The sequence below is a fragment of the Rhinoraja longicauda genome, chromosome 14 (genome assembly GCF_053455715.1).
Source record: "Rhinoraja longicauda isolate Sanriku21f chromosome 14, sRhiLon1.1, whole genome shotgun sequence".
Classification (NCBI taxonomy): Eukaryota; Metazoa; Chordata; class Chondrichthyes; order Rajiformes; family Arhynchobatidae; genus Rhinoraja; species Rhinoraja longicauda.
The window spans coordinates 5,912,134-5,927,074 of NC_135966.1; the positions used below are offsets into that span (position 1 = coordinate 5,912,134).

General features: G+C 41.2%; 1 protein-coding gene across 2 annotated transcripts in view; it reads right to left on the bottom strand.

Moving 5' to 3' along the window:
• gabra6b (gamma-aminobutyric acid type A receptor subunit alpha6b) overlaps window positions 1–3,340 on the bottom strand; it is a 31,714-nt gene extending 28,374 nt beyond the window's left edge. Inside the window, exons 1-5 of one of the 2 annotated variants that reach the window (XM_078411339.1) lie at window positions 2,832–3,340; window positions 2,464–2,594; window positions 2,066–2,133; window positions 1,348–1,568; window positions 1,171–1,253 (exon numbers count right to left, since the gene is read on the bottom strand). In XM_078411339.1, the coding sequence (XP_078267465.1) occupies window positions 1,171–1,253; window positions 1,348–1,568; window positions 2,066–2,133; window positions 2,464–2,594; window positions 2,832–2,962 (634 nt within the window). In that variant the 5' untranslated portion in view covers window positions 2,963–3,340. The remainder of the gene's footprint in view (window positions 1–1,170; window positions 1,254–1,347; window positions 1,569–2,065; window positions 2,134–2,463; window positions 2,595–2,831) is intronic. The other variant, XM_078411338.1, reaches the window with a different exon arrangement.
• Between the last annotated feature and the right edge of the window lie 11,601 nt (window positions 3,341–14,941).

Genomic DNA, 14,941 nt, shown 5'->3' on the forward strand with positions numbered 1-14,941 from the left:
GAGCTGGTACTTTCAGCAGCCATACATGCCCAGGCCATAACACCCCCACCACCGTGTTTCACAGATGAGGTGGAATGCTTTGGATCTTGGGCAGTTCCTTCTCCCCTCCATACTTTGCTCCTGCCATCACTCTGATATAAGTTAATCTTCATCTCATCTGTCCACAAGACCTTTTTTCCAGAACTGTGGTTGCTCTTTTAAGTACTTCTTGGCAAACTGTAACCCGGCCATCCTATTTTTGCAGCTAACCAGTGGTTTGCATCTTGCAGGGTAGCCTCTGTATTTCTGTTCATCAAGTCTTCTGCGTTTAGTGGTCTTTGAAAAATCTATACCTGACTCCTGAAGAGTGTTTCTGATCTGTCGGACAGGCGTTTGGGGATTTTTCTTTATTATAGAGAGAATTTTTCATTCATCAGCTGTGGAGGTCTTCCTTGGCCAGCCAGTCCATTTGCGATTAGTAAGCTCACCAGTGCCCTCTTTCTTCTTAATGATGTTCCAAACAGTTGAATTTGGTAAGCCTAAGGTTTGGCTGGTGTCTCTAACGTTTTATTCTTGTTTCTCGTCTCATAATGGCTTCTTTGACTTTCATTGGCACAACTTTGGTCTCATAATGGCTTCTTTGACTTTCATTGGCACAACTTTGGACCTCATGTTGATAAACAGCAATAAAAGTTTCCAAACGTGATGGAAAGACAAGAGGAAAGACTGTGTGCCGAGAGCTCTCTTATACCTGCATTGAGGAGGCAATTAAACACACCAGAGCAATTACAAACACCTGTGAAGCCATGTGTCCCAAACATTTTGGTGCCCTGAAATGGGGGGGACTATGTGCAAACACAGCTGTAATTTCTACATGGTGAAACCAAAATGTATAAAAATGGCCTTTAATTAAATCTGACCATGTGCACTTTAACCACATGTGATTTTTTTCTATTCCAAATCTCAAATTGTGGAGTACAGAGACATATAAATAAACGATGAGTCTTTGACCCAAACATTCTGGAGGACACTGTACATCGTGAGTAGGCTTTTACACTTCCTAAAATAAGTACAACGGCGAGATTCCCAAATCTTAACCCTGTAAATGTATCCAGGCTCGTTTGACCAAACGTTGATGTTCTCTAGCTGGTTAAAAAAAAACGCCCTATACCGCACAGAATGTCAACTTACAGCTGCCGAATTTCAAGGGACATGCGTGCCCGTCCATTGGGAAGTTCACGAGTCTCATGGGACACGCAGCATTTATGGTAAGTCTGAAATTAGATGAAAAAATGTCTATTTAACGTGAGTTATTATTACACGTGAAATGGGGCAATAGACAATAGACAATAGACAATAATGCCTAACCTCATAGTGTAAAGTACTGTCCCGTTTTGCATGATCCGGAAAAGCCTGTTGGGAGTCGTCATGTTGTGAGCGATTGATTTTTTTCCATTTCTGAAAAAAGTATCCGGAGTCCAAATTTTGCTGACCATTAAATTGTTCAACCTAAGGATTTCAATTGGCCCCTCAAATTCCAGCCTCTTATCAACCCAAGTTTGTCGAAAGAAGACATCCATCGTATATTCCTATAAAAGTGCAATAACAGGTTTTAAAATAGTTCACTGCATTACTTTAACTGCAGGGACGTGAAATGGTCACTGTGTTTGGTACACATAATCCAAAACCTCTAATACCTACCCGACACAAAGCTACAACAGCTCAATGGATTACTCAGTGTCAATGTCCGCATTGGCAAAATACATCTTTCCAGTCATTTGACCTGTTTAATGATGTACTACTTAACTTTCTTAAAATAAAAGGTTTTGTTTTCCAACCGATCGGGGTAATTTAGTAGAACGTTAATCGTTGATAAAAGATGAAAGATCACTGACGCTTTAGGCGGCGGGGATTGTCAAACAGATTAAGGAGAATAATCTTCTCTTATAATATTCTCCCGAGATGCCTATACCAACGTGCCTACACTGACGCGTGTATATCACTGAGCGTTTCTAGTTTGTGCCGTTCTTTGGAAGAGTAAATATATTGATAACTCTATTCAATCTACCATTGCGAGTTGTCATACCATTTCGACGTCAGATACGGGACCGAAACTTGTCACATATATGTCGGTTTTCACTTCAGTGACAGGACCTACAAAAAAAAAGATCAAACCATGTTTAAAAAGATTGCTGTGTGTTCATTGGGGTACATGAGTCATTCGGGTGTCACGTGGGAAGAACGAAAAAAGCCCCCCTCAAAGTTAGGGTAACAAAGTTAATTAAGGGTAACGTGTTCTAAAATTACCTTCTACAAAAATCACAAATGTTTTAATGCCAGGACATGACTAATGAATTGAAATATTTACCATTTACCATTTATCATTATATCATATAGACTGAAACGTACGTCATGCGAGGCTGCAAAAAGGTTTGAGTTTTCTTACGATACGAATGGTTATGTGAGAAAACGCAAGGCTTTTACCTCCAAACCCGGGTCGTAGCCTGTTGTCATATCCATCAAGAAGTCTGTCGAGAATACGTGTGATGTTTTCCGAACGGATCCTAACTTCATTCTCACGATTGGCAGACTTTTTACCAAGCACCTCTCCTATACTGTAAATGCAAAATTAATATTGGGGTCCAGGACGACTTTAGCAATCAATGTGTGTGTGTGTGTGTGTGTGTGTGTGTGTGTGTGTGAGAGAGAGAGAGAGAGTGTGTGTGTGTGTTTACCTGTACTTGCAAAGATTCCACTCGAACATGACGTGCGTACATATAAAACAAATCCAAATCCAAATAAAACGCGTGAGGATCTAACTTAGCAGAGAAATGTAAACGAGATAGACTCACCAACACAGCGCCGTGCAAAAGACGAAGATCAGCAAACCCACACGGCTGGTAGACATTGCAAACACACTTCCCATGTCAGCCGTTACCATTTGCGTGTCCCATATTTTAAGCCTCCTCACTTTTGCCGTCATTGTGTCATTTCAGGAGGAATGAAAGGAAACGGTTGCAAAAAAAAAAAGACGCTTTTGGTACCTCCTCAACGCTGAGCCCTTTGGCGTTTGAAGGGAGACGGTTCTCCAGCCTCCTTTTTTTGTTGTTGTTTTATTTCTCCGCTGCTGTCTGGGCTCAAGTGAATGCCTCCGTTTAAAACTAAAGAGTTTAACAGCCGGTATGGGATGGCGAGCATTGACAATAATCGAATAAGGCATCATGGGAGATTAAAAACAAGAAATCCACTGATACTTTTGGCAGGAATTAGCGAAGAGCAGTCAGGAATCCTGGCATGGCAAGGGGCGGCCAGCCGAGTGTGATTGCATTCCAAACCACAGCACCTCTTCTATTACCATGTCCATTTAAAAATTCTATTGATATTCCTTCCCGTAATGTATCAGTGTTTTACATTTTCCAGCCCCTGAATGAAACTGGGATTTATCACAACGTTTCAATTGGTCTCTCTCTCTCTCTCTCTCTCCCCCCTCTCTCTCCCCCCTCTCTCTCGCTCTATCTGCCTTGGCGCTTCGCCGCCCCGCCCCAAAGAAATATGTGATGGTTTGAGAGATTGAGGTGACATTGTTAGTTCTTTATTTTATGTAATCTAGGTAATCAGAATTAGTAAAGGGGGAACGTTAGCAATTGCGTTGTCACATCTTAATCCTTGCATTCTGCAGTGATCTACAGACCTGTTGGTGAGCATTCAAAATGTTGCTGCTGTTTATCTTCCCATTTAACTTATAAATTGGGCATTTGTAACAATATTCTAGTGAACGCATCTGTTCCATCACTCAAATGTGTGAATTTAACAGACCTCTTTGTTATTAAGGCAGGTCGCTTTTAAAAACAAATGTTTTCATGTTGATAGTTTTATAAGGTCGGATGCAAGAGATAATTTTGTTAAATTTCCTTAATAAACGGCCTTCAATATTATAGGCCAGTTGACCGAATGGCCATTTTCCGCGCGATGAATTAAACGCAATACTAAATATACAATTAGGTTTGCAATGCATTTGGGAAGGTACAAGTCAACAAATGGAAGAATTTTGAATGGTGTGAAGGGACTTTGGAGTGAACGATCACGGGTGCTGAAAGGTAGCAGGACAGATTCATAAGATGATTAAAAATGTATATATGGTGTGTTTTCCTTTATTTGCCAGGACACAAAGATGTAAGAAAGGCACAAAAAGCTGGAGTACAGCTCCAAACGTCATCCATTCCTCTCCAGAGATGATGCCTGTCCTAAGTTACTCCAGCTTTATGTGTCTATCTTCGGTTTAAACCAGCATCTGCAGTTCCTTCTCACACACAGAATATAAGAGCTGAGAGGATATGTTGGTGGTGTATGCAACATTAGTTCGGCCACAGCTTGTGTCATGTATCCATTTCGGACCACTTTCCGGACAAGAAGCCATTTCAATGGGGAGATACCGAAGAGATTTAGGAAGATATATTTGAGAAGCCAGGAAATTACTGCGATGGGGAAAGATCGGATAGGCTACAATACCGGAAATACTTAGGCCTGTCAACGTTTGTAGAAGGGGAAAACAGAGTTATGTAGGAAGGAACTGCAGATGCTGGTTTAAACCGAAGATAGATGCAAAATGCTGGAGTAACCCAGCGAGTCAGATAGAGGGCTAGTGGAATCAAGGGATATGGGGAGAAGGCAGGCACAGGTTACTGTTTGTAGATGATCAGTCATGATCACAATGAATGGCGGTGTTGGCTCGAAGGGGCAAATGGCCTCTCCTGCACCTATTTTCTATGTAATCTATGTGATGTAATCTACAGCATCTCTGGGGAAAAGGAATAGGTGACGTTTCGGGTTGAGACCCTTCTTTAGACTAAGAGTCAGGTGTAAAATAGTTAGTGTCTTAGATCTGATTATAGTTTATTTGAGCTTAAACGTTAACTATTTATCTTTCCAAGAATGCTATCTGCCTTTCTGAATGTTCGAGCATTTTCTGATTTCATTTCACATTTTCAGCATCTGCAGATTATTGGATAGGCCAGTGCTGCATTCTTTGGAACGAAAAACTGAAACAAAAAGATTGTGCTGAACTGTGCTGCATACAGCTACGAAGAGACTATGTGAAATAAATAACATTATGAACATTTATAGCTCGCGGTCAAATCCTGGAGGGAGGACCTAATAATTCAAATTAGTGGGAAGAGGAGGGGAAATAACGCGCAGGGGATGATAGTCTAGGTCAAAGAGTGGTTGGAACAGAAGCTTCTATCACTATTAAAACATGGGTATGCTCTTCGAGAATCTTGTTCAGTTTGAGCGCGGAATTGGATTTCCCTTATGATCGACCGCAAATTTTGTCGTAAATTATCCAGATTTTCCTGATTCTGCCATTGACACCAATTGGCGATTTTGGAATTCATCATTTCGTGATAAGCATCAAACAACGATTTAATCCTAATTATCCATATTGATGATAACCAAAGTCCATTAGGGCGTGGATTAACAGTTGATGGAAAAAAAAGACGATAATCATCTTAACGTATTTCCCTTCCCTGTCCTTACTGTCATTGCCAAGATCACACCCAGGGTAGAACATACACACACTAGGCTAAAATTAAGTAAATCATATCATCGTACGTCTTTCTACGGCTGGGTGGGTAGCCGCTAGTGTCAATTTGAGCCTCTACAAATGAATTTGCAATGATCTTCTGGGTATTAATGGACACTTTAAACGCTGCCAAATTTCTACGTTAGTTTTTATTTCCTAGTTGCTGGAATAAATAATGCATTCTCATGGATGGACAATAATCCAGGAAGCATTCATGTTTTACAGATGGACACGAATGCTATTGCAGTAATCTTACATAAGAAGACACCAAGAAGTGATATATTCTACCCACATGACGACATTCAGCATGCTACTCAGGATTGTTCTAAGTTACTTTTTTTTCCAGAAGCAACTTGAAATTGATGATGTGTAGGACGGAACTGCAGATGCTGGTTTAAACACAAAATGCTGGAGTAACTCGGCGGGATAGGTGACGTTTCGGGTCGAGACCCTTCTTCAGACTAGACAGGGGAAAGGACAACGAGAGATATAGACAGTGATGTAGAGAGATATGGAACAAATGAATGAAAGATATGCAAAAAAAGTAAGGATGATAAAGGAAATAGGCCATTGTCAGCTGTTTACTAGGTGAGAACGGGAACCTGGTGCGACTTGGGTGGGGGAGTGATGGAGTGAGAGGGAGTGCAGGGGTCACCTGAAGTTAGAGAAATGATTCATGTTCTTGGTCTCATCCCATTTTTAAATGCGAACAGATATTTTATTACTAGGATGGCCACCAACGGTGTATCTACAGAAAAAATACAAGATGGTATTTTAGAAAAGTGACTTGTTTAAAACAAGTTTATGCAGTTCACAAATTGGTAAACCATACCACTCAGGTTGGCCAGGATATCTTAGAAGCGATCCTTCGCATGTGATGTTCTTCGATGCCATAAATCTTCCAAACATTGTCAATTGACCCAGCATCTACAGACTTTTAAGGGTGAACTTAAGGATTTCACCCACCTTGTGTGAAAAAAAGTGCTGAATGAATTGGATCCAAATAGCTACTCTCATGATAATATTATGGCCTCTTGTCCTGGATTCTTCAACAGAAGACATTTTTACCCAACTATTTTGAATTCCTTTATTAATTTATGAAAAATGCTTGACTAATCTTCTGGATTTTTTTGAGGATGTAACAAGTGGAATGGATAAGGGAGAGCCAGTGGATGTGGTGTATCTTAATTATCACAAAGCCTTTGACAAGGTCCCACACATGAGATTAGAGTGCAAAATTAGAGCACATGGTATTGGGGGTCGGATATTAACATGGATAGAGAACTGGTTGGCAGACAGGAAGCATAGAGTAGGAATTAACGGGTCCTTTACAGAGTGGCAGGCAGTGACAAGTGGGGTGCCGCAAGGCTCGGCGCTGGAACTCCAGTTATTTACAATATGTATTAACGATTTAGACGAGGGAATTATATGTAACATCTCCAAGTTTGCAGATGACACAAAGCTGGGTGGCAGTGTGAACTGTGGGGAGGATGCTATGAGGCTGCAGGGTGTCTAGGATAGGTTGGGCAACTGGGCAGTTGCATGGCAGATGCAGTATAATGTGGATAAATATGAGGTTATCCACTTCGGTGGCAAGAACAGGAAGGCACATTACTATGTGAATGGTAGGGAAAAAAACTGCAGATGCTAGTTAAAATCGAAGGTAGACACAAAATGCTGGAGTAACTCAGCGAGTCAGGCAGCATCTCGGGATAGAACGAATGGGTGACGTTTCATGTCGAGACCCTTCTTCAGACTGATGTCAGTGGAGGGAGCGGGCAAATTATCTGAATGGTGTCAGATTAGGAAAAGGGGAGATGCAACGAGACCTGGGTGTGCTTGTACATCAGTCACTGAAGCATGCAGGTACAGCAGGCAGTGAAGAAAGCTAATGGCATGTTGGCCTTCGTTGCGAGAGGATTTGAGTTTAGGAGCGAGGAGGTCCTACTGCAGTTGTACAGGGCCCTAGTGAGACCGCACCTGGAGTATTGTGTGCAATTTTGGTCTCCTAATTTGAGGAAGGACATTATTGGTATTGAGGGAGTGCAGCGTAGGTTCACCAGGTTAATTCCCGGGATGGCAGGACTGACATATGATGAAAGAATGGGTTGACTGGGCTTGTATTCACTGGAATTTAGAAGGATGAGAGGGGATCTTATAGAAACATATAAAAAAATTAAAGGATTGGACAGGCCAGATGCAGGAAAAAATGTTCCTGATGTTGGGGGAGTCCAGAACCAGGGGTCACAATTTAAGAATAAGGGTAGGCCATTTAGGACTGAGATGAGGAAAAACCTTTTTTGTGAATTTGTGGAATTCTCTGCCACAGAAGGCAGTGGAGGACAATTTTCAAGAGAGAGTTAGATTTAGCACTTAGGGCTAAAGGAATCAAGGGACATGGGGAAAAAGTAGAAGCGGGGTACTGATTTTAGGTGATCAGCCATGAGCTGGCTCGAAAGGCTGAATGGCCTACTCCTACACCTATTTTTTCAGTTTTTCTTTTCTATGTTTTCTCAATGTTCACTGCCCAAAGTTAGGAGATGGGTTACAAATAGTAGCAGAGGTTTGAAATAGCATTCAAAGCAAACATATGATACCAAACCAGTTCATAATCTTAAATCTGAGATTAGTGTATTTTTGTTCACCAAAACATTAAAGAAGCTTGGACAAGTGTAGGTAGACGGAGAGAATCAAATATGACTAATGATGTCCATGCTGAAACAGATTTGATGGGCTAAATGCTGAACTCATGCTCTATTTATCTCACTCTTGTAATAAGCCAACAGAACTCATTATGAGTCGGAAGGAACTACAGATGCTGGTTTAAACAGATAGACACAAAATGCTGGAATAACGAAACGTCACCCATTCCTTCTATCCAGAGATGCTGCCTGTTCCGCTGAGTTACTCCAGCATTTTGTGTCTATCTGGAACTCATTATGATTCTGAATGTACAATATATAAGGCCAAAAGATATCTTCTAGAGTTTGATGTCCAAAACTGAACTCAGTGCTCTAGTTCCCATGTAACTTAAATGTCACCTCATCACTTTTTGTGATCACCCTCCCTTGAAACGAAACTCCACATTAACATTTTTTATTACGTTTTTTCACTTTTATTGACCTCTGCAACTTAACCCATTACACCTCCATAATTCCAAGACTCTTACTAATGGAAAAATAAAGTTTTCAGGTTTGACTTTCGATTAGAATGGATGCCATTATAATTCCCCGCATTGAGCTTACTGTGCTGTAATTTTCTTTGGCCTCCTGACCTACATTTCTTTGCAATTTGCTTCTATCTTCAAAAGTAACTGCACCTCCTCTGAATTTACTGTGACCTGCAAAATTGGATATACAAATCTGTATAAATGGACAAAAGTTGAGACCTCAGTACAGAGTCACCTGGAGAATATCCTACTAAACAAAAAACTATTCCTTTTATGCCATTTTTCTGCCTTTTCTCAAGAAAATCTAAAGCATATAATTCTCTATCCTTTAATTTTGTTTCATAATCTCTTGCATTATGACATAAAATGTAAGAATAGAACCCATATGTCACCAATGCACTACAAAGTCTGTTCTACTTAACAGGTTTGCTAACGTTTAGAGCCAACAATGCTAACTTCCCATTTTCACATAAAAGGAATTGTTTTATTGATGCGATTCATCACACTGTTCTGCAACAATTTACACAGTTAGCTTGTTGGTTCAGCTTACACTTGCCTGGTTGCCTTTCAACTCTCCAGTGGTACCATATAATCAATCGCATGCAATGATTTATCTTTGAGCGCTTGCACATATATCTTCTGGTGCTTGCCGAGCACATTTGCTGGGCAGAGATAGATAGATTATCGATTAATACGGGTGTCAAAGGTTATGGGGAGAAGGCGGGAAAATGGGGTTAGGACGGAGAGATAGTTCAGCCATGATTGAATGGGGGAGTAGACTTGATGGGCCAAATGGCCTAATTCTGCTCCTATCACTTATGACCTTATAAGTTAAGTTCCTCCTATTTATTATCTACACACTGTTCTCATAAGACATTTCTCAAAACTTGAATAGGAGGGGCATGATTTGGGGAGCTTCAATGAGACTATAGAATTCATTGGTAAGAAATTTGCTAATAATTAGGCTCAAGTTAAATTAGTAGCACTATAATTCCTCACAACTCAATTATGGGTAAAATGCAGATGGCTGTACATAAGAAAAGGGAGCAGGGGCAGACCATACCACACCTTGCACCTGCTCTACCATTCAATGGCTGATCTCTTCTAACCCTTAACCCCAGTTTTCATTCCGATCCCTTTAAACCTTGATTTCCAGAAGGTCTAAATATCTATTTCATGCTTGAATATATTCAATGACAGCATCCACACCAATGTATAATTCAATTACTTCAATCCTTAAACCAGTTTATAACGTGTATAGGAATTTGTGGACTGTATATCTGTTATTTAGATATAATAACAAAGCATGTTGTTTGTTTCAGCACTATGCTGAAATAGAATGGAAAATTCACCAAGTGCATCTCTGGAGAACATGGATAGGCAATGTTTCAGGTCTGGAAAGTTACCTAGCCAAAATGTCGCCCATCCGCATTCAGCCGAGATGCTGCCTGACCCGCTGAGTCACTCCAGCAATTTGAGTCCTTTATTTTGCCTCCCTCTGCAGTATCAAGAAAAACAGAGCCAGTTACCAGATCTATGGGCTAACAAGAACCTTACCTGCTGCTTTGATGTTGTGGGATTACTTTCTTGATATCCATCAATAGAGCATCAGAGATTTCTTGAAAGTAAATGTTCAGAAGAAAGAAAAACACAAAGTCTTTTGGATCCATTACAAATCCTGGCATCAATTCTATAATTCTCCTATGTAACTGTATCAGGTTATTTTTAACTTTGGTGTAATCATTTTTGGATGATACATCCGTGATGTCAGTAATGCTGCTCATTTCCACCACCATTAAGTTGCTTGATTATCCCGGCTCATCTCATTTGTTGTTGAAAACTTCATTCATCCCTTGTGACGTTAACTATTCCAACATAATCTTGGCTGGCCTCCCTTGCCTTCTGATTGGTAATCTCAAGGTCATCAAAAACTCTGTTGTTCATGTTCTAACTCATAAAAAGATCATTCATCTCCCAACTCTTTACCTACCAACCTGCATGTCAGTTAAATAACATTTTAAAATTCTTATTTTTGTTTTCAAATCCCTCTATGGCCAATGCTTTCCTTATTTCCCAAATCTTCTCTGTTCCAATGAACCAAGGATAATTGAGCATTTCCAATTCTAGTTTCTTGATCCTCCCTAAATTTAATTTATTGTTGTTGGCCATGCTTTCTGCTGCATTCCATATTATAGTTCATAAACTATTCTGCCTCTTTCCCCCTTTATTTTTTTTAAAATCCCTTTTGATCTTTGTGATGTGGTTAGAAATGCATTTGATCACATTCAGGTGTAGTACCTTGGGTACTGGAATAAAAATACATTGCATATTCAGCCGAACCCATCACGACACAGCCCTCCACACCATCAAAAGCATCTACGTGAGGCACTGCCTCAATAGACGGAATCTAACATCTAGAAACCCCAACATCCAGCCCATGCTCTTTTCTTGCTGTTACCATCAGGCAGGAGCAGTTGAAGCCTTAAATCCCACACCACCATGTTCAGGAACAGCTTTACAGCACCCAGCAGGTTCTTGAACTGACCTACACAACCCTAATCCCCCCCTTGGCAACAGGACACCATGGACCACTACTTGCACTACTATGGACTTGTTTTCTAATTGTGTTTTGCACCTTGGTTTTTTTTCCGCAGTCTTTTTTTCACCGTATTGTAAAAACGTATGTGCAATTTATATATGTTACACTTTTGTGTGTTTGCCTGAGTCTATGTGCCTCCGATGCTGTTGCAAGGTTTTCATGTACCTGTACCTCACTGTACTTGTGCATATAACAATAAATGACTTGATAAATAAATGATTGTTTTGGCTAGACTGTGACCTGAACCAGGATCTAAAAGTAGTAAAAGTATGAGGGGCGATAAATGTCAAGTTGTAATGTTTTGTCATCTATTTGATAGTTCCACACCTTTGGACAAAATGTTATCTGACCCAACACAAATGAGCGGGATCTTTTGGTAGCAAAAGCTTTCTATGCTGAGGGTTTTCTTTTCTCACCTTGTTTATCACAGGTGATTCAGTGACACTTCATATGACTTTCATATGAAGAAAGACTGGATAGACTCGGCTTGTACTCGCTGGAATTTAGAAGATTGAGGGGGGATCTTATAGAAACTTACAAAATTCTTAAGGGGTTGGACAGGCTAGATGCAGGAAGATTGTTCCCGATGTTGGGGAAGTCCAGAACAAGGGGTCACAGTTTAAGGATAAGGGGGAAGTCTTTTAGGACCGAGATGAGAAAGTTTTTTTTCACACAGACAGTGGTGAATCTGTGGAATTCTCTGCCACAGAAGGTAGTTGAGGCCAGTTCATTGGCTATATTTAAGAGGGAGTTAGATGTGGCCCTTGTGGCTAAAGGGATCAGGGGGTATGGAGAGAAGGCAGGAACGGGATACTGAGTTGGATGATCAGCCATGATCATATTGAATGGCGGTGCAGGCTCGAAGGGCCGAATGGCCTACTCCTGCACCTATTTTCTATGTTTCTATGACACAGGTGACTTGATGATTCGTCCGGTTATTCAACAAGGTATGATCATGTAACTAACTGGATTACATCCGGCTAACTGTCCATACTGGCTGAATAATTGTTAAAATCAACCCTTTTAAGTCTTCAATACAAACAATTTCAAACACTATAGAGAGTTAGGGTTCAATGTAAGGAATAAATGGCAAGGTCTGGCCTTGTTTAGCTCTTCGTCAAAGCTATGAGGTAACTGGTGTGAATTAAAACTGACCATTTCCATTGGTGAACTGCGCCTCATTTCTGAAATAACAAGCAAAATGACAGCCAAAAACAGGCACAGAATTGCATAAACAAGCACACAATTTGTTCTGCTTGAAAGATTCCTCATTGTGGGTATTGCATTGTGGATAGCCATTCAACTTGAATAAATGGGACAATGAAGCTCTCCAACTTCCATCAATGCTGCACACTGAATGTGTTTCCATTTTGCAATCCGGGAGCCCAAAGACATAACTGAAGACTAGTGTGTTCTTTAATTGGATGGTTTAAATCTCTAAAGATAGACACAGAGTGCTAGAGTAACTCAGCGATTCAGGCAGCATCTCTGGAGACAAAGGATGGGTGACATTCCGGGTTGGGAAATTTCGAACGCCACGCATCCTTTTTCTCCAGAGGTGCTGCCAGACCTGCTTAATTACTCCAGCACTTTGTGTCTATCTTGGGTATAAACCAACATCTGCAGTTCTTTGTTCCTAGCTTTAAATCTCCTTGCAGGTGATTTGTAATTGAATTGCAAAATTCAATCTGAAAAATCTCCCAAAGGTGCTGGGTGCAGGTAACCTCTCAGAAAATAACACGAACTATCTTCTTCTCCCCTTTAAGAGATGGGGAGCGCAAATCCATCTTAAAGAAAGATGAAGAGAAGCCAAATTAATGGCACTAGTGTGAGGGCGATAGGAATCCATGTTAAAACGACACACTCTTCCAACTGATCTTGCAGAATGAGGTTGCGGTTATCAAATTTTATCTCTCTCTCATTTTCAGTGGACGCTGCACTCTGGTGGAATTTTGCAAATATCGAGAGCTGGGTCTAGTCACATTAATTTTTGCGTGTGGCGGCCGCGGAGGAAGAGACATAGTTCTTTAACTCTCCCTCCCATTCCCATACTGACCTTTCTGTCCTGAGCCTCTTCCACTGCCAGTGAGGCGCAACGCAAATTGGAGGATCAGCACCTCATAATTCGCTTGGGCAGTTTCCACGCCAGCGGCAAATTTTGATTTCTCTAACTTCAAGTAACCCTTGTTTTCCCTCTCTCTCCGTCCCTAGTTCTCCAACTTTCACTGTCCTCCTGATTCATTTTACTGATTATATGCCTCCTTGTCACATTCCCCTCAGCTAACAATGAACCATTCTACATTTCCTTGATCGTCGTTTGCTTTGATCTGCTGTTTTCACACCTTATTCTTATCCATATATCTCTCATCTCCCTCTGCCCTGAATTAGTCTGAAGAAGGGTCTCGACCTGAAATGTCACCCATTCCTTCTCTCCAGAAATCAAGAGTCAAGAGTGTTTTATTGTCATGTCCCAGATAGAACAATGAAATTCTTACTTGCAACATCACAACATAGGACACTGAACAATAAACAAGAAAAAAAGTTTGGTGTGTGTATATTATACATATACATACATTTATATACACACATGTGAAAACAAGAATAGTGCAAAAAGAGAAAACCAATGCCACCGTCTATGTAGTTCAGAGCTGCCTGCTCTGTTGAGTTATTCCCTTCATTCTTCTCTTCTCTCCCCTTCCCTCAATTCTTCTCTCCCTCTCCCCTTCCCCCATTCTTCTCTCCTTTCCCTCCATTCTTATCCTCTCCTTTCCCTCCATTCTTCTCTTCCCACCCACGTTTCTTCTCTTCTCTCCCTCCATTCTTCTTTTATCCCCTTCCCTCCATTCTTCCCTTCTCTCCTTTTATTTTCCTCCTCTGCCCGTTCCTCAATTCTTCTCCCATTTCCATATTCTTCTCTTCCCTCCCTCCATTCTTCAATTTTCTTCTCTCCCCTCCCTCCAATCTCCTCTCTCCTTATCCCTCCATTCTTTCCTCTCCCCTTCCCTCCATTCTGTTCCTCCATTCTTCTCTCCCTCGCCCTCTATTCTTCTCTTCTTTCCCTCTCCCTCCATTCTTCTCCTCTCCCCTTCCCTCCATTCTTCTTTCCTCACCCTCCATTCTTCTCTTCTCTCCCTCCATTCTTTTCCTCTTCCCTTCCTTCAATTCTTCTTTTTCCCCTTCATTCTCTTCTCTCCCCTTCCCCATTCTTCCCATCCCTTTCCCTCCATTCTTTACTCTCACCCACCCTCCATTCTTCTCTTCTCTCACTCCATCCCTCTCTCCCTCCATTCTTCTCTACTCTCCCTCTCCATTCTTCTCCTCCCCCCTTCCTTCCATTCTTCTCCTCTCCCTTCCATTCTTCTCCCTCTTCCTCCATTCTTCTCCTCTCCCCTTCCTTCCATTCTTTTCCTCCCCCTCCAGTCTTCTCTTCTCCCCCTTCATTCTTCTCTTCTCTCCCCATCCCTCCATTCGTCACCTTCCCCTTCCTTCCATTCTTCTCTTCTCTTCCTCCATTCTTCTCTTCTCTCCCTTCCTTCCATTCTTCTCTTCTTTCCCTCCATTTTTCTCTTCTCTCCCTTCCTTCTATTCTTCTCTTCTCTCCCTCCATCCTTCT